The 22,063-nt window shown below is 37.0% G+C and overlaps 1 protein-coding gene across 1 annotated transcript; it reads right to left on the minus strand.

Moving 5' to 3' along the window:
- Positions 1-1,003: 1,003 nt before the first annotated feature.
- LOC139308767 (sulfotransferase 6B1-like) lies at positions 1,004-15,367 on the minus strand. Its single transcript, XM_070932585.1, has 8 exons — positions 15,229-15,367; positions 14,433-14,677; positions 10,593-10,729; positions 9,869-9,958; positions 9,001-9,127; positions 7,210-7,304; positions 6,148-6,304; positions 1,004-2,508 (listed from the first exon to the last, which is right to left on the minus strand). Exons 2-8 carry the CDS (start codon positions 14,632-14,634, stop codon positions 2,378-2,380), a joined length of 939 nt encoding a protein of 312 aa, XP_070788686.1. The 5' UTR covers positions 14,635-14,677; positions 15,229-15,367; the 3' UTR covers positions 1,004-2,377.
- Positions 15,368-22,063: the final 6,696 nt, after the last annotated feature.

A 22,063-nucleotide genomic window follows, 5' to 3' on the forward strand; every position in this document is an offset into this window, starting at 1 on the left:
ATATCAAGATTGGCTTACATTCTTCCACGCTCTTCCCTCTGCAGTATGAGATAAGTGTTTTTGATGCACTTCAATATATCAGCCCTTGTGACTGTAATCAATTTTAATGGAGATCTCTGCCCTTTCTTCCACTGGCAATTTAACAGTCAACAAAGCACAACCTGCAGAAAGCTGGAGAAGAACCACCTCTGGTGTGTGCCTAGCATAAATAATCCCATGACTCTGAATGTGTGTAGCACAGTTCATTGAAGCTTGTGGATCTCTGGGCTAGTCCCAAGTTGAGCATCATTCCAGCTGCTCTGGAAAAAGTGCTATCCCAATTCAATTTGGAAGCATTCTTCCATAGTTAAAAGAAAGAAGGGTATGTTGCACACTCAAATAAAAGTGAACTCACTGAGCATTATTTTAGAGACAGAATGGGAGATCGCCTGCCATGGTGCTGAAATACCCCTGAAGGGTTTAAAGAGAACTGCTTGAGAAACATGAAAACACAAAATAAAAAATGATTAAGTTTTGAAAGTATTGTAATGCACATGGGTGAGCAAAGAGGCCCTGTTGCATCAGAAAGAAAAGACTTCACTCAGAGCAAAGTCAGTCAAAATACTCCACATATCTTTTAAAAGTTTTGTTTGTACATTTAGGAATAATAAATAATCAGATGATTGGGGAATGGGATCGTGTCATTGGATGTTTAGATCAATTGGAGTTGAAATTGGCAAAATAGAAGAATCTTTTGGTCACAAATTCTTTGTGCATCTTGTTTTTAAGGTTAATGTTAGCACCAGTCTGTCTTTCTATTAGTAAGAATTGTTAGAAGGGATGAGTGGAACAGAACAAAGAAAGTTGCCAAGCTTGCAATTATGCTTGACTTTTTATAGCTGCAAATGTCTTCTTTGTATAGGTTAATAATTAACAGCTGTAAGTAGAAAGGAACAAAGCAATTAAAGCTTTATTTCAAGAAATTTAAGATCAAATTAAGCATAGGTAGTCCTTGATTTACAACCATTCACTTAAGTGACTGCTTGCACTGAAAAAGTGAATTGTAGCTGTTTTTCACACTTATGACAATTATGACATCCTCATGGTCATGTGATCAAAATTTCAATACTTGGCTACTGGAATATATTCATGGTTGCAGTGTCTTGGGTCATGTGATTACCTTTTACAACTTTCTGACAAATGAAGTCAATGGAGAAGCCAGATTCATTTAACAATTGTGGCAAGAATTGTAGCTGTAAAATGGCACAAAATTCATTTAACATCTGCCTTGCTTAGCAATAGCAATTTTGGGCTCCATTGAGAGATTCAACCTAGAAATAAGGAGAAATTTTCTGACAGTGAGAACAATCAACCAATTGCCTTCAGATGTTGTGGCAGCTTCATCACTGAAAGCTTTCAAGAAGAGACTGGATTGCCATTTGTCAGAAATGGTGTAGGGTGTCCTTCTTAGGTGGGAGGTTGGACTACAAAGTCCCTTGCAACTCTGTTAATCTGTTAATTCATATTTGTTTTTCTTCTGCAACAGCTTTCCACAAAAAAACCTAACATTTGACATATTTAGGTTTAGTAAACTTTATTTATGTGTTTAGATCAAACCTTTGTATAATAGTCCTTGCTTAAGTACAGTAATTGGGATCAGCAACTGGATTAGACACAGTTCTAAATGTGTTGTAATGCAGGTGTACTGATTTATGATAATAGTTGCGGCAATTTTGATTAGCAACTGTTAAATGACTTCTGCATAATTGTTATGTGCAACATCACATGATCATCATTTGTGACTATCTGGTGGCTTCCCTTCTTTTCTCTCTACCTGTGTGGGTGTATAGGTGTGAATTTCCTGTTACTAGTAATCATTCAGATTGGCAGCAGGCAATCAATTAATTTTCTGTTATGATTTATGATTAAGATTTGAATGAACAATACATAATTACATTTCAAATTGATTTCAGTATTTAATAATATGTATGAAAATCTGTGTATATGGGTGTGTGAATAAACACACACAAACATATGTATGGTTGAAGAAGTAGTGCGATTAAGAGCTTGTTGATTTCTATACAATAAAAGATCACATTTTAGATTTCTTTCTAACATCTATGCAGTTGTCTTATAGTTCTAAAATATTTTGTCATAAATCTGAATAGAAATGAATATGCTATCAGCAGGTTTAAGTAATGCAATTAAGCTTAGAAATTTATAGAAATTTTGTCAGAAACTTCTTGAAATAATTTCTATTCCCCTTTCAGATTAGGGATTATAGAGATCTGATCAGAGATTACATAACACTCATACTTTTATTACAAGTAAATAGAATGCCTTGTTTCTAAGAATGGAATTGCTTTAGAATGGAGCTGATAGCTTTTTTCCTTGATCTTCATGTCTTGCAGTAACGATCATAGTTTATCAATTTTCCCACTTTGGTTCCTTCTAAGCGCTCTTTAAATATGGTGTCCATCTCCTTGTTGTTTGCTTCACTAAAAAGTGTTTTCCAGTCACTTACTCCACCTGTAAACAAACAATTATTTTCCTTTTCTTATTTGAAAACCACACATCTTGTCAATAAGTATTTGCCTAAAGTCTACAATACTATTGAATACTCAGAGAGATAAATAATAATTAGCTGTTTTACAAATGCTTTTTTCAAATGCTCCATACATGCCTTTCTGAGTATATTTCCATCCATCCATCCATCCATCCATGCATTTTATATATAGCTGAACAGCTCAGAGTGCGTTTCTGAGATAGAGATTGGGGTTAATGACTGGGCTGATCACAGCCCTTTGCTTGTAACATGGAGGGGCCAACAGAAAAGAAAAAGATGGAAGATGGATGTGAGGGTGCTGAAAGATGAAGAAGCTGTGACCTGGATTAAGAGAGAAACAGAATAGTTTTTTAAAGAAAATAAGAAAGAGGATACGAGCCTGCAAAACAACTGGGATACTTATAAGGCGTTAATTAGAGGATTGGTAATAAAATATACAATAAGGAAGCGGAGACTGGAAAGAAAGGAATGATCAAATCTAATGGATGGTTTAGGACAGGTGGAAAAGGGATTATGAAACAAACCGATGGATCAGGCATTATTAGAGGGAAAAAAATTCAATTCGCTATAAAATAAATTTAATGGACCAAGAAGAAGTAGCTGAGAAAATTAGGTGGGTTAAACAAGGTTATTTTGAAAATGCCAACAAACCGGGAAGATGGCTAACCTATAGAATTAAAAAGTTAAGGGAAAGAAATAAAGTAGGTGGTTTGAAGGATGCGAATGGAAGATGGGTAACAGACGGGGAAGGTATGAAGGGAATTGTACAGAAGTTCTTCACGCATTTATACAAGAGGAAGGAAGGGTCAGACCAGGAGATGGATAAATATATAAAGGGGCTGGATCTTCCAAAAGTGCCGGAAGAGGTAAGACAAATATTTAATAGGGAAATTTTAGAGAAGGAGGTGGGAAGAGGCAATTGGGAGGCAGAAATTAGGGAAAACCCCAGGGACAGATGGGATACCTATGGAATTCTATAAGGAAATTTCTGATGCAGTGGGACAATATATGACTGAAGTCTTTAATGAAATAATCAAGGAGGGTCGGATCCCAAATTCATGGGCTGAGGCTTATATCTCCCTAATTCCCAAGGCAGAAACAGATTTATCATTGATCCACAATTATAGGCCTATATCTCTTTTGAATACCAATTATAAGATTTTCACCTCAATTTTAGCAGGGAGAATGAAAAATTTCTTAAACCACTATATACATAGAGATCAGAATGGGTTCTTGTTGTATAGGCAAATAAAAGACAATGTGAGAACGATAATAGATGCAATGGAATATTATGAGACGTTTTCAGATAAGGAAGTAGCATTTATTTTTATAGATGCTCATAAGGCCCTCGATAGGGTTAACTGGAAATTTATTTTTGCCTTGTTAGATAAGATGGAATTTGGAGACAATTATATACAGGCGATAAGTTCGATTTATTCAACCCAAATAGCTAGAGCTTTAATTAATGGGGAAGAAACGGGTAGGATTGAAATAGGAAAAGGCACTGTCCCCACTTCTATTCATATTTACACTAGAACCTCTTCTACGGGAAATTAGGAAGAATCAGAGAATAAAGGGACTGAAGGTGAGATCTGAGGAATATAAAACTCAGACATTCGCGGATGATTTGGTTTTTATCGTAGAAGATCCACTAGAACCAGGTAAAAATTTGCTTCAGGAGATAGAGAAGTATGGTAGAGTTGCAGGTCTCTGAATCAACAAAGATAAAACAAAGATTATAGTAAAAAATATGACACGGAACCGTTGGAGAGAATTGGAGAGAGAATTAGGCCTTCAAGTGACGAAAAAAATAAAATATCTGGGTGTTTGGATGTCTTCCAAAAATACGTCTATTATGGCAGATAATTATACAAAGTTGTTAACCCAAACAAAGACAGACCTAGAGAAGTGGGAGCACCTGCAACTCTCCCTACTTGCCAGGATAGCTACGATTAAAACCCACGTGCTTCCGAAATGGAATTATTTATTTCAGACTGCCCCCGTGAGACTGGATAGTGGTTTCTTTAAACTGCTAGATAGTTACATGAGGAAATTTGTTTAGCAGAAGAAGAAGCCCCAGATAAAACTTAAAATGCTCCAAGAGGCTCCATGTAGAGGGGGATTTGGTCTACCAAAATGGGAGTTTTATTACCAAGTGGCTAATCTAACTTGGATTAGAGATTGGATGCTTTTAAGTAGGAAGAGGACTCTTACATTGGAAGGTTATGATTTGTGTCAAGGTTGGCACCACTTTCTATGGAGAGAAAAAGGCAAGAAATGTGGACACTTTAAGAGACATTACCTTCGGAGAATATTATTAGAATCTTGGGAGGGGGTTAGGAATAGGTATTATTCAATGATCCCGATTTGGTTTGCCCCACTAGAGGCGGTGACACATTCGACACTATATAATAAGGAATACTACTGACTTATCAGGACTTGCTTGATCCTCAAGGGGAGTTGAAGACTCGTGAGGAGTTTATGAATCAGGGCAAGATGGTAGACTGGTGGGCGTATGCCCCAATACAATCGAAAGTCAGAAGGGACAAGGGAAAGGAGGGAATTGATAGGTCACTACAGGAGCTAGATAAAATCTTACTGGGAACCGAAAAAAAATTACTTTCAAGGTGCTATCAGTTTTTGGTATCACGATGGATTAGTGAGGAAGTGATTAAGGATACCATGATCGTTTGGGGGAGGAATCTCAGATTTTCCCCGAATTTAGATAAACGGGATGCGATATGGAATAGGAATATGAAACTTACTTTGTCAACCCCCTACAAGGAAAATATTTATAAAATGGTTTACCATTGGCATATCCCCCCGGCAAGAATTGCAAGAATGTTCCCGGGAGTTCCCCCGGCATGTTGGAAGTGTGGGAATGGTAGCGGGACATACTATTACAAATGGTGGACATGCCCCAAAGCAGGCAAATATTGGTCCAAGGTTCGGAACTGGATAGTGGAAATTACAGGATATAATATAGAGCTGAAATCAAAGATCTTTTTATTGGGAATGAAACCAGACAAAATAACGAAGGAAAAATGGTACTTGATCCTCCACATCACTACTGCAGCTAGGATATTATACGCGCAAGAATGGAAAAACGAATTAATACCCACAGAGAATAAATTGATTTGGAAAATTACAGAATTCGCAGAAGCAGGCCGGTTAACGAAATTATTTAGGAATCAAAAATATTCTGATTATTACGAATGTTGGAATTTATGGTATATTTGGGTGAAAAAAAAAGAGAGGGAAATGAAATGGACTGTATTAGTGGTATAGGTGCATATTTGTCTATGTTAGTTGCAATAATTTTATAAGTATATATGTAAAGCATTGTTTTTAAAAATGGAAATAAACTTTATAAATAAAAAATAAAATAATAATAAGAAAAAAAGTTTATTCCTTTTCTCTATATTCTAAACAAAGCATAGTTCTCCTTTAAGTTAATAGATTTGATCAATGTATTCTGTTATGGCTGCTGAATTCTTGATTTTTTAAAAAAAATGCAAATGCTCAAAAGCAAATTAGTTAAAATTAGATATGATTTTCCCAATCTAAGGAATAGGGATAAATAATTAATTCTCAAAAGTTACCTTTCCGGAAAAGAACTTCACCAAATTCTCCATGGGTTGTTTTAGATTTTTCTTTCATCGCCTTGAATGTGCTCCTTTCTGCAACACCTTGAAAGTCTTCCTCATTTAAGTTCAATTCAAGAAACGTGGAAATCTTTTTGGCTCCTAACGCTGGGTTCTGAAAAAGTGATCAATTTGTACTGCTGGTGAAAAAAAAACCCTCATTTATTTAATGTCCCATTTCTAAGAAAGATATCTGACCAACTTTGGGAAGGGAATGATGCAATATATCTTCATGTCTAAGGTTCCCTCTGGTTTTCTCATTCTAAATGAGATGCTATGCTCATTCTAAATGCTATGGCTACATTCTGTACCATGCCTGCATGGTTTCAGTTACAATCAGAAAGTTCTACATGAATATATAAATATATGTATAAATATATATATACACACACACACACACATTATTATAGGGAGCAAATACAATTTCCCCATGCTCAGTTTGATCTCATTTCATGTTCGTGGATGTTGGTTTATGCTGTGGTTGGCTGGTTGACACTGTTATTTTTACTTCTTTCCTAGAGCAAAAAGGGGTGAAATAATTATTTGGGGAAAAAGAATCAATAAACAACACAGAGTTTCCTTAACTGAAAATCATATGTGCTAACTGCTGGAGGATCATGGGTCTTTCTTGATTATGAAGTTCTTACAGGAAACCTGGAGGTCATTGATCATCTATTTTTTTTTTCTTGATCATTTTGGTAATAAGAATAGAAGGCCAGTAAAAGAGATTCAGTTAGTTGGACTTTTTAACTGTTTCTATAGAATGCATTTAAGGAAACTCTAGAATATTTTCGCATGAGACGTATACTCTGGCAGAAATGTTAAAGAAGCTTAATTGATATTTAGAATGGATTCTGAACATCTAGCAGTGATTAGAATTCTGATCTGATTTGTTCCAGAAAGATATGGTGTTAAATTCCTACTACACCCTGAAATTCGCATTGTTCTTTCTCTAAGTCTTTCCATTCATTGCTGTTTGTGAATATAAGAATCCATATATCTGAACAGTATTAACTTTACCTCTTTTATCTCTTCATATGTTATTGGCAAGACATTTTCTTTATCAATATACTTGTTCCATGTACAAAGATATTCTATATAGGATCCCCAGGGCACTATTGAAATTTAAAAAAATAATTAAGATCACATCTGAACAAGATTGATAACAGACATAATATGTATATGACTCATTGAAAATTTAAGCTGGTCTCTGAATATCATTTCTATAGAGTCTAGTTTTTTTTCCAATCCTTTATCCTCAATTCTAATGTCCCTGAATATTGCAATTATCTAGAAAAAATACTCTATTCTTTTAAATTATGTCTGGTATGTTGTGTGTTAGTTAGTAATCAATTTATATATGAAAATCACATAAAAATTAACATCATCGGTAGTGTTTAATTTTGTGATGATACCAGATTTAGGAAACTCAGAAATTATAGTTTTGCATAGATGCCAATGTATTGTAGTACTTACTCAGTTCTGACATGGTTTATAATCTGAGCATAAACAAGCATATACAAGCAATACAAGTTAATTGGAAAATTGATATGGTCATTATTATTCCAAACCTTCCATCTAAATAACACTCTCGAGATATAATAGATTTCTTTTTGCTAAATATTGGTAACTGGATTTAAGCCAAAATAATATGTATCTTTCTTTTTTCATTTGGCCTATATGTAACAATGACTTAACATGAAATTACATTAGCTGCCAGAGGTTAGAATGAAATACCTTGAAAAACTGAATTACAGTTTTGGAAATACTGCAATAGCACTTAGACTTATATACCACTTCACAGTGCTTTACAACACTCTCTAAGCAGTTTACAGAGTCAGCATATGTCCCCCAACAATCTGGGTCCTCATTTTACCGACCTCAGAAGGATGGAAGGGCTGAGTCAACCTTGAGATGGTCAGGATCGAACTGCTGGCAGTGAGCAATGAGTTAGCCTGCAATACTGCATTCTAACCACTGCATTACCATGGCTCATCTACTTCTCTGGACCTCTCAAATGGAAAAAGGCCAGCATACAGAATGAATGAGTGAGTTAATGAATGAGTGAACATATTTTTCTGCTATTCTATTGATTTATTAGTTGGATTTATATTCTGCCTTTTGTGCAGAAGTTCAAGGCCGCATACATAGCACATCTTCTTATTTTTTCCTACAATAACAATCCTGGTAAGGAGACTGGACTGAGGCAATGAGAAATATTTGTTACTCTTTCCAAATAATATTATTTGTTCCTATATCAGAAAAGGAATCTGTTCATAGGATTAACTATGATTTATTGAAATAAGCTGAGAACCTGAACTCAAATTTGAAGTGTGTCTGCTTGAACAGTAATGAATAAAAAATAATGATCAAGATAGACAGGTACCATATTTTTTGGAGTATATGATGCACCAAAGTATAAGACGCAGCTTAGTTTTTGGGGAGGAAAATGGGGGGGTGGTGAATCTGCCTACCCGGTATTCATCGACCTTAGTCTGGTCAGCTTCAGCACATTAGTTTTCTGGCTTTGAGCACGCCTGTGTGCTTCTTATCCCGTGCTTGGGGATATAAAACAGCTTCTAAAGCACAGCTGAGAGGGAGTAGCAATGAGAAAACCAGGCAAGGCTTGGAAGATCGCTTCACTTGCTGGCACCTCATTAGGGCTTAGAAAGCTACATTCAGAGTATAAGAAGCACCCAAATTTTCAGCCTCTTTTAGAAAGGAAAAAGTGTGTCTTATACTCCGAAAAATACGGTACTGTGTTGTTCATATCTACAGACATTAAACAATTGGAATGAATAAAAATTCTACTTTTTCCTATCATTAAAGCTCGGAAGAACTCTTCAAATGTATCATAGGGAGGATAAGGACTGAAGTTGTTTGAAAAATGGAAAAAAGATGCAGCAACATCTTTTGGATTTCGAATCAGCAGCAGCACCTAAAAACCAAAAAACATTAGAATATCAAATGAGAAAGCATAGATTATATCTCCAAAATGCACCAGATTCTCAAACTACCTTTTAATCACTGAAATCTTATATACACTTGCCTGGGTGAATACCCAAATCACATTCAGTTCCTGGTATCTTACTTGGTATATTAATACAAAGATGTTAGGGAACAGAATGGCCTAGTGAGACATTATATTGCCAGATTAGGTGGGTGGACGGCAAGATTGGAAGTTTTTGAAAGTAGCTTGCCCTTGCCTTCTTCTTAGGCTGAGAGGGAGTGACTGGTCCAAAGTCACCCAACTGGCTTTATATCTCATTTAGCCCGATGCCTTAGCTACTACACCAAACTGGCTCTCTAGATTAGTATGGAACCTCCATTTCAAATCTAGTTACAATTACTTCCCCAAATGATGCCTCTGAACTACTAAAGGGCATAGCTTTAATTTGGAAACAGTCATATCCTAAAATGCAATTAAGTTGCACTGCAGTAATTATAATTATCCAAATTTAAAGGACTTATCAACAAATAACTATAGTAAACACAACTATTTACTACCCAGTCATCCATTTGTATGGTACATAATGATTATTATATTAAGCATGCTCTTGCTTATCTTTTCTTATTTTTTTTCATTGTTCAAGGCTGACTTTATCAATCTACTGGTAGAAGTGCTTGTTCAATTTTATCAAGATTGTTACAATTTTAGGGCATTAAATCGGCTACTTACTTTGGCTTTGTTCTTGAAAATAGATGGTGGGAATCTATCAGGACGGAGATGAGTAAACATCACTCTCCTGGAAGGATAAGTATCCATCCTCTTCAATAAATAAATAATAAATAAATAAATAAATAATCAACTGCCAGAATTCCCCAGCCAACATGAGAAACACAAGATTGGACAATTCAGGTTTGAATAACTCTTGGACACTCTTTAAATTAAATTTCAAAGTCACAAAAATTATGTTAGAATTTCCCTTCTCTGCCATCCCACAATCATAAAATCAGAAATTGCTTGGAAATAAGTTTATTGAACTCAAAAATCATGCCTGGTTTTGCAGGGGGAAAAAATCTAAGTAAATATGATCCAAAGCATGGATTAGACTAAACTAGGCAAACTAAACTAGACTAGACTAGACTAATAATCACACATTTCAAATATGCAAATCTCCAGTTTTCCCACTCAATTTTAGCACCAAAAGTAACACACTTACTGGTCAGTGGATTGGTTAATATATCAACCAAGATCAATTTTACCTCTTCAAAGACGGAGTCATGCAGAATCAACCCAGCTGTGCTAGATCAAACATAGTCTGACTGACTAATTTTATTCTGGGGACACCCTGCAAAAATACTCAATATTTTACCTCTATTGCTGTTTTAATATACGGTCTGATGAAAATTTACCACGATTGAGTAGGCGATGTTTGTCAGTCTGCATAAATAATACTAACCTTATACTTTTCAGTATCTCCTATTTCGAGATAGGGAAATTCTGCTAGGAGCAGTTTTTCATTCAACTTCTCTGGTTCATATTTCTTTGCGGATGTTATTACTAAGTCAGTAACAATCTGGCCAACCCAGTTGGTACCTGGAGGGGAAGGGTACAAAATTAAACACAATTATAGTATATAATTGTAGGGTAAAAACATAAAAGTAATACCAATCAATTTACAATTGAAATCTTGTGAAAAAAGTGTAGGAACTGGACACATTCCAGTGAACATATGGCAGTATTTAGTGTTTACCGTTTATTACCAAAATGTTTACAAATAGTCACTAACTAGTAGTTCAAAAAAAAAAAAGAAAGAAAGAAAGAAAAGAAAGGAGAAGCTGTATTAAGCTTACTTAACCACTGCACTTTTCACCAATTGCTCTTTCCAAATGCTTTTATAAAGTATAACCTCTCTAAAATGCATTGGAGTAATCAAGACAGGAAATAACCAAGGCAGAATAATTGTAGCCAAATTCCACTGGCTCGTAAAAAGGTATTTGTCCACATAATGCCAACTGTCATAGAATTACAAGCAATTGGGCTTTTGTGTTCATACTGCTTATTAAATGAAATTATCAAGTCTGCGTAGATAAGGCTAACCTTACACGTTTCATTATCTCCTATTTCAAGATATGGAAGTTCTGCTAGAAGAAGTTTAGAACCTAGAACTCTCAGAAAACCCAATTTTGCAGACCAAGCATTAGGGATACGAGAAGCATTGAAATAAAATACTTCTGCTTTGACAAAGTGCACACGCCGCTTTCAAGGCAGTCGCTTCTCAAGGTTACTTTGAAAACTGCTAGGATCTAACAAAAATCCTGCCAAAATATCTTTTTAAAATAAACTTTTAAAAATATAATAGTATTAAACACCCACTATAGGGTTTTTTTTTCAGTATTAAACACCTACTATAGGTTGTCTTTCCTGCTTCTGTAGAATGAAAGTGACATTATATATTCAACAGGTAAAGTTCAATTTTAACCTCTAACATTGGCAGGAATCTATTTCTAAATGGAGCTCTTAGTCAGGATAGAAAACATTTGGACGTAATGGAGCCTTCAAAGTCTGTCTTTGCTGCTGACAGAACTAAAATTCTGATGAAACAAAGTGCAAAGTCCATATCTGTTCAAAAGTTTTTCCAGGTTTCCAGGTTTTCCTTACAACCTTTGGACTTGCAACACTCTCAGTCAAAGTATGCCTTTTAGAAAAAGTTTGCATTACGACTTGCCAAATTTAATTTCAGGAATACTTTGATGAAATGCACATATCCCACGATTTCTAGGAGTGTTTTGTAACAATAGACTTTCTGATGTTAGAGTACTACATTCTCATTTTCCAAAATACATGTTGACCACAAGTCCTTGCATGCTTGTGAACAATTTCAAGTAATATAGGTAACCCACATTAAGACATTTTCAAATTTTGATAACTAGATCTGGATTAATAGTTTTAACTTTCAGTGCAATAGTAGTAACCCCATTTGTACATATAATCCCTTGGGGAAAAGATAGACAAAGTAAAAGCAGTTAAATTCACCTTAACAGTGAATCTTGGATCCTTTGACTACTTTTTTCTCATCAGCATGGCAAGGCCTCTTTGAACTCAGAATTTATTTGAGCCTATTTCCTTATTGTAATATGGAAAAACTTGCCTTTGATTATTATATGATTATCGATTATTTGATTATTATAGTCCATGGCCAAGGTAAGTTTTCAACACATTGTCCTCATTTACATGAAAATATATTTCATTAGAGATACTGATACTTGAGGGGCTAAAAGATTAAGAGTTTGGCAAAAATAATAATAATAAAGTAGCGCTTTTACACAATACTCCTTACTAAAAATATATAAGCCTCTATATAAAAATAAGCTATGAATAAAATTTTGCCTACCCACCACATTTATCCATCCATTCATCCAGTGGTGGGTTCCTCCCGGTTCGGCCCAGTTCCACCGAGCCAGTAGCGGTGACGATATGATGTCACCAAACCAGTTCTGCCCCCCCGCATTATTCTTACTTTTATTTGACCCCACCCCCAATCTATTTCTGCCTCCTGAGTCCCAGCTGATCGGCTAGAGGGAAAAAAAAACTGTTTAAACTCTTGCCGCAAGGCTTCAAAGGGCCACCCTACAGCTGATCAGTGTTAAAAGAAAACAAATGAGTAGACCGGTGCCTGCAAAAATAAATGCGTAGACCAGTGCCTACAAAAATAAATGCGTAGACCAGTGCCTACAAAAATAAATGGGTAGACCAGTGCCTCCAAAAACAAATGAGTAGACTGGTACAGCTCTGCAAACAGTTAAAAGCCTGGTAGACCAGTACCTCTGCTAAATCCTAAAGAATTGTCACATGACCATCAAGCCACACCCACAAAATAAGCCACACCCACAGAACCAGTAGTAAAAAATTTAGAACCCACCCCTGCATCCATCCATCCATACATACATACATACATACACCCACTCACCTGGACACATACACACACACATCCCATGATTTTAAAGAATATTTTGTAACAGCAGACTTTCTGATGTTAGAATATTATGTCCTAATTTTCTAACTATTGTGGCACATTTTGATCACAAATCCTCAAATGACAGAATAATGCAGCAGAGATTTTAGTTTCTGTTGGACAACAATACAAGGCAAACACAGCTGAAAAAACTGAGTAAGGCTGATGGAATGTTGGCTGGTTGCAACATGTTCCTGTTCTAAAATGGAAGCAATCTCTTGGGATGACTAGTTACATAACAGGGCCCTGGACATTAATCGTGGAAAGTAATTTCTCAAGTTAATCTGGGTGTTCAACGCCTGTAAAGGAGGATGATATTCCTTAAGGGGGGGATGAGTGTTTTGGTGATCACGAATCCCGTTTAACATTTCTAAAGGGCAGAGGAACACCAAAGTCAGATTCATCATGGAATTTGTAGGAACATCTTTGCTTTAAACTGATATTCTGTATGCCTACTTCAATGGTTACATCATACTTTTAATCTATTCCACAGCTCAAAATGGCAGGAAACAGTACTCTTAAAAGGGGTTCTGAAGATGACTAAAAGGGCATTCAGTAACTGTAGGATGCTTTGGGCTTTAGTTTGCTCCTCCCTGCTTTAGGCTGAAGTTCAATGAGAAGGCCTGGATACATCAGTGATGCCATTAAGATAACACATGGAAAGTAAAGCAGAAGATAGATCATAATTTCTGTCTGCCTTACATAGGGAATGCCAGCTACATCCCACAAATATATTAAAAACTTTGTGGGATATAAAGAAAAGCCAGTCCTCTACAATACACTATTTATGTTGGAAGCCCACAACAGGGAACTATGTTTAGTAGCACCATACATAGTGTTATTAGCATATTCAAAGGCATATTGTACCCTTTACAAAGGTGTAATTCCCTTTTAAAGCTGTCCAAATATTTTCCTAATCTTATACTAAATATTGTTCAACTCTATGGTATAATAGCTACTGCACACACACACACACACACACACACACACACACACACACACACGTCCTGAGTCTTGTGCTTCAACATCCTGTGATGCACTGTCTTGAGCAGATGGCTGCAATGCAACATCCACAGGACTCAGGATGTCACAACAATAGAACTCAGGATGCTACCACACAACCCATTACCCAGGTCGTTAAAACACAAAAGACTAATGGGCACATTCATCAATTCATCACTATTTCAAGTAAAATCTAATAGGGCCTTTTAAAAATATGTATCAAAAGCCCAGAGTCAACCTGTGTAGGTAGAAGAAAACAAACAAACAAACAAACAAACTCACCAGATTTGCAGTATCCTGCTAGAACTACATCATCACTCCTAGCTTGGAAGACCTCCAAAGCTTTGAACTGCTCTGGGTTGCAAAAGACAGTTGGATATACAATTCCTTCATGAGTAATCAGCATCTCCTCTGGTGTCATCTGCTCTCCTTCTTTCATGACTTTTTCCAGAATCTCAATAAACTTTTTTCTCACGTGTGCCATTTCTGCCTTTTTTTTTGGTATGAGTGGTGGAATATATATTCAGCTGTCAAAGTAAGGCAGTGATTAAAAATCTGCATTTACAGTGCAAATCAAACTATCCAAATACAAACAAAAACAGGAAAAAGATTTTTCTACAACTGAAGGCATTTCAATCCCGGATACTTACTATTAGGATGAAATTGGAAAAACATAGTTAATGACTATGTCTCTATAAACACTTATTCTGTTGGCGAGTTAGGTTACTACTCTCTGCCAGAGAGTTAGCTTTCTATTAGGATGATTTTGGAAAAACATAGTTTTAAATTATGAAAGATCTAATGACAACGTCCCTATAAACACTTAATTCTGCTAGAGAGTTTAAGCTGTTCCAGTTACAAGTTGTAACATTCTCTAATACAATGCTATTCGGTTCGGATGCAACAAGTAAGAATAACTAAAACGAGCAAATATTTTTCTCCGCTCTAAAAAAGAAATGATCATTTCATCTTGCTTTCTTGCATTTTCTTGCATCTTGCATTCTTTCCCTTTCACCCAGTTTTGCTTGTATACTCCTCAATATTTCTGCGTTCTTTGAAATATATAGGATTGGCTTACATTCTTCCACACTCTTCCCTCTGCAGTAAGAGACAATGTTTCTGATGCACTTCAGTATATCAGCTCTTAAGACAGTAATCAATCTTGATAGAGATCTCAGACCTTGTTTCCCTGGCAATTTAACTCTCAACAAGACGCAGCCTGCAGAAAGCTGGAGAAGAACCACCTCTGGTGTGTGTCAAGTATAAATAATCCCAAATCCCTGCCCTCCCTCCCCTCACCTTGTTGTATTTAATTTTGTGTTTCACGTCACCGGCTAACATATTTTCCCACTTTTTTATTTCCTTTCCCCCTGCTCCCCTCTCTTTCCATTTTAATTGTGAAAGTTTTTTGACCCTCACATTTTAGTTTTAATTTTGATTTACCGAGTTTGAGAAGAGTCATGCTGAAGCACTGTGTGTTTTGCTTTTCTACTAAAGAATGCTCATTTCCATTATTTTTAGAGCTGGTTCTGTTCATCAGCTTTGAAAATATTTCTGCTAGTTTTATTTTATTTTTTAAAATGGTTGTTTTATTTAAAACATTTATATAGCCACCCATCTTTTACATCAAGCTTTAGGGAGCTCCCAGCCAATAATTACAACAACATCAATAGTAAAACAAAATAATACATCCATCCATTAAAAACCCTGGATCTTATTATTTCATTGGAAGGATCTGCTCAAAGAAACAAATAAGAAAATAATATGCTGCACAGGATCTGGTGGACATTTTATTTTATTGTTGTATGGGTGAAGTTCAGAGTTAACAAGGCTCTGAGGCAGCCTTCCTGATGCTTTGGATTACAACTCCCATAATCCCCATATAGCATTATCACCCTGCATATTCACTGACTACCAAGAATAAACACACACCTCATTCTTGCAAACCCAAAACATTACAGATTCTTATACACTGTCTTACTATTCAGTTTCCACTCTAAGACATCTATATCTACCATGTTTCCCTAAAAATAAGACCTGGTCTTATATTTTTTGGGCCTACAAAATAAGCACTAGGGTTTATTTTTTGGGAAATATGATTTCTGGGTGATCAGCCTGGCTGGGCACCTTGCCCTCCCGGCACGCGCACAAGAGGCAGCAAGTGCACAGGGACTGGTGGTATCTGGCAGCAGCTAAAACCTGCCGGTTCCTTGGGTTGCACACTCTGGGGTTGCACAGCCCATGCAGCGTAGGTGACTTGATTCCCTTTCTAAACAGCAGATGGAGATAGAGGTGCAGGGGGGGAGTCAGTGGGGGAGTCAGGCAATCCGAACATACCACGCGGGTTACATGAAAGCCAAGAGTCGGTGGGCTGGGGCGGGCGGGTAGCCGCAGGAGGGTTGTTGCGCAGTGCATCCAGGTCACTTGCCTCCCCCCCCATGCCTCTGCCTCCATCTGCTGCCAGTGCCACTGCACGAAGATGAGCCTCCCACATGCCTCCCTCCTGCCTCTGCCTCTACCTGCTGCTTGGATAGGTAATCAATTCACCAGTGCTGCACAGCTGTGGTTGCTGCCGGACACCATCAGCCTGTGTGCACTAACGGCTTCCTGTGTGATGGCCACACCCACCCTCTTTGTTAGGGCTTATTTTGGGGGTAGGGCTTATATTGGGTGCACATTCAAAAATCAGGCTAGGTCTTATTTTTGGGAAAACACAGTAACCGGATTAATGCCAAAAAGACAAAACATGAGCTCTCCTGAGGCAGACTCTGCCCTTTCATGCTTATGTTGCAATGTTCTGGCCAGCTGTGTAAGAGATGTAGCTTACATTGCAACATCACAATTTATCTTTTCACCCTTTACCCCACTTTTTTGCTCAAGGATTTTACCTTGCACTGTAATCTTTATTAGCATCTGATATGAATAGCCAAAACAATAACTCTTTTTATGTTTTACCATGAGACCCATAAGGCCTTTTATTTTTAAAATGTAAATTCTAAGACTGTGACTGTTCCTGTTGCAAGTCAAATCTACAAAATATGGCAATAAAGCACAAAGGATCAGCAAATTACAAGATTTGTCAGTTGAGGCATTTTTCTGAAAAAAAGAACTTCTCTGACTTTGTTGATTTATTCAGCAGACTCCTTTATCTTCAGTGTCCTCCTTTATCTTAAGAAAACACCAGGAAAGTAGGAAGTAACGTAAACTCCCACTCATAGGGAGAGTTATTTCTTATTTTACAGGTAGTCCTCAACTTACAATCATTCACTTAGTGATTGTTCAAAGTTGCAACAGCTCTGAAAAAAGTAACTTATGGCTGTTTTTCACATTTATGTCCATTGCAGCCTTCCCATGGTCACCTGATCAAAATTTGGACGTTTGGCAACTGGCATGTAAGCACTGGGGAACTATCAGATGATTGGAAAAGAGCTGATGTGAGTCCCATCTTCAAAAAAGAAAAAAGAAATGGATCCAAGAAACTACAACTCTATCGGCCTGACATCAATATGTGGGAAGATCCTGGAAAAGATAATCAAGCAGTGAATCTGTGAACACCTAGAGGCAAACAATGTTATAACCAGAAGCCAACGTGGCTTTGTTAAAAAACAGATCATACCAGACAAATCTTATTGCATTCTTTGATAATGTGACTAAATTAGTGGATCAACTAAATGCTATGGATATAATTTACTTGGACTTCAGTAAGGCACCTGATAAAGTAGTCTACAACCTACTACTTGATAAAATAGAAAAAATGTGGATTAGACAGCATCACTCCCAGATGGATTAGTAACAGGCTGATCAGCTGCACTCAGCATATAGTCTTCAATGGAACTGCATCTACATAGAGTGAAGTATGCAGGGGGTACCTCAAGGTTCTGTCTTAGGCCAAGTACGCACCAATGTCTTCATAAATGATTTAGATGAGAGGATAAAACAGGAACTCACCAAATTTGCAGACGACAAACTGGCAGGGATAGAATAGAATAGAATAGAATAGAATAGAATAGAATAGAATAGAATAGAATTTTTTATTGGCCAAGTTTGATTGGACACACAAGGAATTTGTCTTGGTGCATATGCTCTCAGTGTATATAAAAGAAAAGATACGTTCATCAAGAATAATAAGGTACAACAATTAATGATAGACATAGGATACAAATAAGCAATCAGGAAACAATATCAATATAAATCGTACGGATATAAGCAACAAAGTTACAGTCATACAGTCATAAGTGGAAGGAGATGGGTGGTGGGAACAATGAGAAGATTAATAGTAGTGCAGACTTTGTAAATAGTTTGACAGTGTTGAGGGAATTATTTGTTTAGCAGAGTGATGGCATTCGGTAAAAAACTGTATTTGTGTCTAGTTGTTCTGATGTGCAGTGCTCTATAGCGTTGTTTTGAGGGTAGGAGTTGAAATAGGAGTTGAGTAGCCAACATTCCAGAAAATAAGCTTAAAATACAGAAGGAGCTCAATCAGATTTCCACTTCGGTCAATATCTAATACAGGCTTAGTTATGCTTAACCCCATCTGCTGCCCACTGCATTTATTGCTACTTTTTATAGAACTGCTTGAAAATTTTCCTTGCGATGAAGCATTCCTGTTGCTGTAGTTGTTGTATAACATGATTTTATAAACATAAATAGGTAAATTTAATAATCCAAACATGAGAACTATTGGAAGTTGTCCTAAACTGAATCAGATTATACAAGTCCCCATGGAGTCATAGAGAAATCCCTCCAGGCCTACCTGGAAATTGAATTTCTGACATTCTGCATCCAAAGTATGTGGTATTTCAGTGGGGACTTCATTTACAAGTAATGTTTGACTTACGATCATTCATTTAGTGATCGTTTGAAATTACCAGAGCTCTGCAAAAAGTGACTTATGACCATTTTTCACACTTGCAGCATTCCTGTGGTCACATGATCAAAATTCAGACACTTGGCAACTGGCATGTACTTATGACAGTTGCAGAGTCCAAAGGTCATGTGATCACCTTTTGCGACCTTCTTACAAGCAAAGTCAATGGGGAAGCCAGATTCAATTAACAACTGTGTTGCTAACTTAATAACTGAAGTGATTCACTTAACAACTGTGGTAAGAAAGGTCATAAAATGGGGCAGAAGTCACTTAACATCTGTCTTGCTTTGCAACAGAAGTTTTTGCTCAATTGTGATCATAAGTTGAAAACTACCTTTTCTTGAGATGGTTCCTTGGTCTGTTGATGAACTTTAAATTTTATACAATCCCTGGACAACAATATCATTCCTGTTGGCATCTATTTTGCAAAGGAATTTAGAATAATCTTGGGGAAGGTATCTGATGACTGGCATAAAAGAGAAGTGAGGTGGTGCAGCTCAGTGGTAGGTTTCAACCGGTGTTACCACCGGTTCTCTTCGCACACACGCTTTGCGTGCGATCACCGCCAAACTTACACTTTGCGCAAGCACATTAGGTATTTGCCCAGCTGAGGTGCAGCAATCCACTCTGCTGTGCCTATCAGCTGGGCTAAAAACTGAGAAATAAAGGTAGGAATAAAGCGGGGATGGGCGGGAGGGCCCATTTCCCAGTCAAAGAGAACCGGTTCAGTGACGTCACATCGTCACCGCTACCAGCTCGGCAGAACTGGGCTGAACCGAGAGCAACCCACCACTGGTGCAGCTGCTTAAGGATGCTGGATCTGCCACCAAAAATGGTCGACACTCTGGCAGTTCGAGTCCTGGTAGCACTGAAGAATGAGGTGAGCTCCCATCACCCACCTCTAGCTCCTGCCCTGCTCATTCAGTAGGCTGAAAGCATTACTGTCAGTAGATAAATGGGATAGCATTGCAATGGGAAAGGCTAGCTGCACAAGGAGAATGGGAGCCAGTGCTAGACCTGTCCAGAGGTGAAATCAACAGAAGAGGCCTTGGAAAATTTCATCAATCTGACTGCCACTAACCAGATGATGAAAGCTGGTTCACCCTCTGTGATGCATCATGGATAAGTATGCAGGCGCAAAACCGAAGGAAGTAATAATTGGGCTATCACAGTGGTGAAATGTAAAATTTGCTACTACCGTTTCTTGGTAGCATTGCTTGGTGGAGGGTAATGTGACTGGGTGGGCATGGCCAACTTTTTTTTTTTTTTTACTTTTAAAAACATTTTTTCTACAACTTCTTTGGTCAAAGAGGTTGTTAAAAAAATGCTTTTAAAAGGCTCTGATGATCCCAGCTGAGTTGCCTGATCGTCACAGGCTTTTGTTTTCTTTTAAAAGCATTTTCGGCTGAAGAGGTTGTAGAAAAAATGCTTTTAAAAGGCTCTGACAATCCCAGCTGAGCCACACGATCATCAGAGGCTTTTTTTTTACTTTTAAAAGCATTTTTTTGGCCGAAGAAAAAATGCTTTTAAAAGTTTAAAAAAAAAAAAAGCCTCTGATGTTTGCACGGCTCAGCTGGGCATAGTGGGTGGGCAGAGATTTTTGCTACCGGTTCGCTGAACCACCCGCCATCATTGCTACTGGACTGGGTGATCCGGTCCGAACCAGGAGCATTTCACCCTGGGTCTATCAGGACTACTCTGTAAAGTGTAGATCTCCCTACAAATGTATACCATATGAAATAAATAAAATACTGGCATAAAAGACTGCAGAGTTCCGAAATAGAAGAAAATACAAGAAAGGAACTCAAAATACCCCTATTTGATTTTGCTTAATATAAGATGTGACTGAACTTTGACAGGCTTTCAAGACTCAGCTATTCTAACTTACTATAATAAAGAGTGTTCCTGAAAGAACCATTATGTCTATTTCTTAACTAATCAGCTTTGTAGGGCTGACAACTATATAAATACTGTATCTATTTTGATCTCTAAAGAAAGAAGGATCAAAAATTGGTTGTAATTTCTAATGGTGTTTCAAATCACTGTTAAGTGTCCAGTAAGTTACCTCAAGTATGAGAATAGTCTGGCCAGGGATGACTAGATTTGAGCCAAAGAATATTATGTACTGATTAACTGAGGACAAAATGTCTACCATGGCCCTATCCCAAAGTATTCTAATGAGGTAACATAATCTGTTATGAATGTGAATGAATGTTTGCATTTTAATGTTTGTTCATTACTTAACTAGAGGGCTTTTTTTTTTTTTAAGAAAAAGGAAAAGTAAACAGGAATTGGAGAACGGAACAGAATGGAGAATGGAAAAAGAAGAATAAGAAAAGGAGAAATGGATGTGAAAGCCAGCACTGGAAACAAGGAAGATTTATGTACGAGGAGCATGAACCATAAACATAAAATAAATATGCCTTCGGTTTTATACTCTCTAGGCTTCATCCTAATTCTTCCAGTCAGTCTTTTCAATCAGAGTTCTGGAATCCTTGAACTGTACATATTATAAGAAAGTTGTTTGACATGATAGTATAGATAAAGAATATGAGGAATATAACATGAATATAAACATGGAAAAATTCTAACCGAAAGCCTTGGGGCTATCAACATGCAGTGAGATTGGGCTATTTAAGGAAGCTTGTATCTGCCATTTTGATCTTGCATGGCCCACAATGACAAAAGGGGCAAGAAAGATTATGGGTAATATCTAACAAAAATCAGAGTTGTAAGTCTTTTTTTCCCCAACGGCAATACGGCCCATATGAGCAGATCTAACCCTGCTTAACTAATTTCATGCTTATAGCTTTATGTGGTTTTGTACAGAAAGAAAGGATGTTGTCATGAATAATGATGCCCTTTCTGGGGCATCATTCTATCAGTGTTGGCTGAGGGTAAGGGAGGACAGAAATATAAAAATTTAATTCTTTTTCCATGAGAGAAAATATACTTTTAAGTTGGTGGGCACAAAACATCTTTCCTCTATAGATTTAGATCTTATAAATTAAATTATTTAATAACAACGATGCTTTCTGTATCATTA

The sequence above is a fragment of the Pituophis catenifer genome, unplaced genomic scaffold (assembly GCF_029215685.1).
Source record: "Pituophis catenifer annectens isolate HBS135680 unplaced genomic scaffold, rPitCat1.0.hap2 SCAF_1, whole genome shotgun sequence".
In the NCBI taxonomy this organism is placed as follows: Eukaryota; Metazoa; Chordata; class Lepidosauria; order Squamata; family Colubridae; genus Pituophis; species Pituophis catenifer.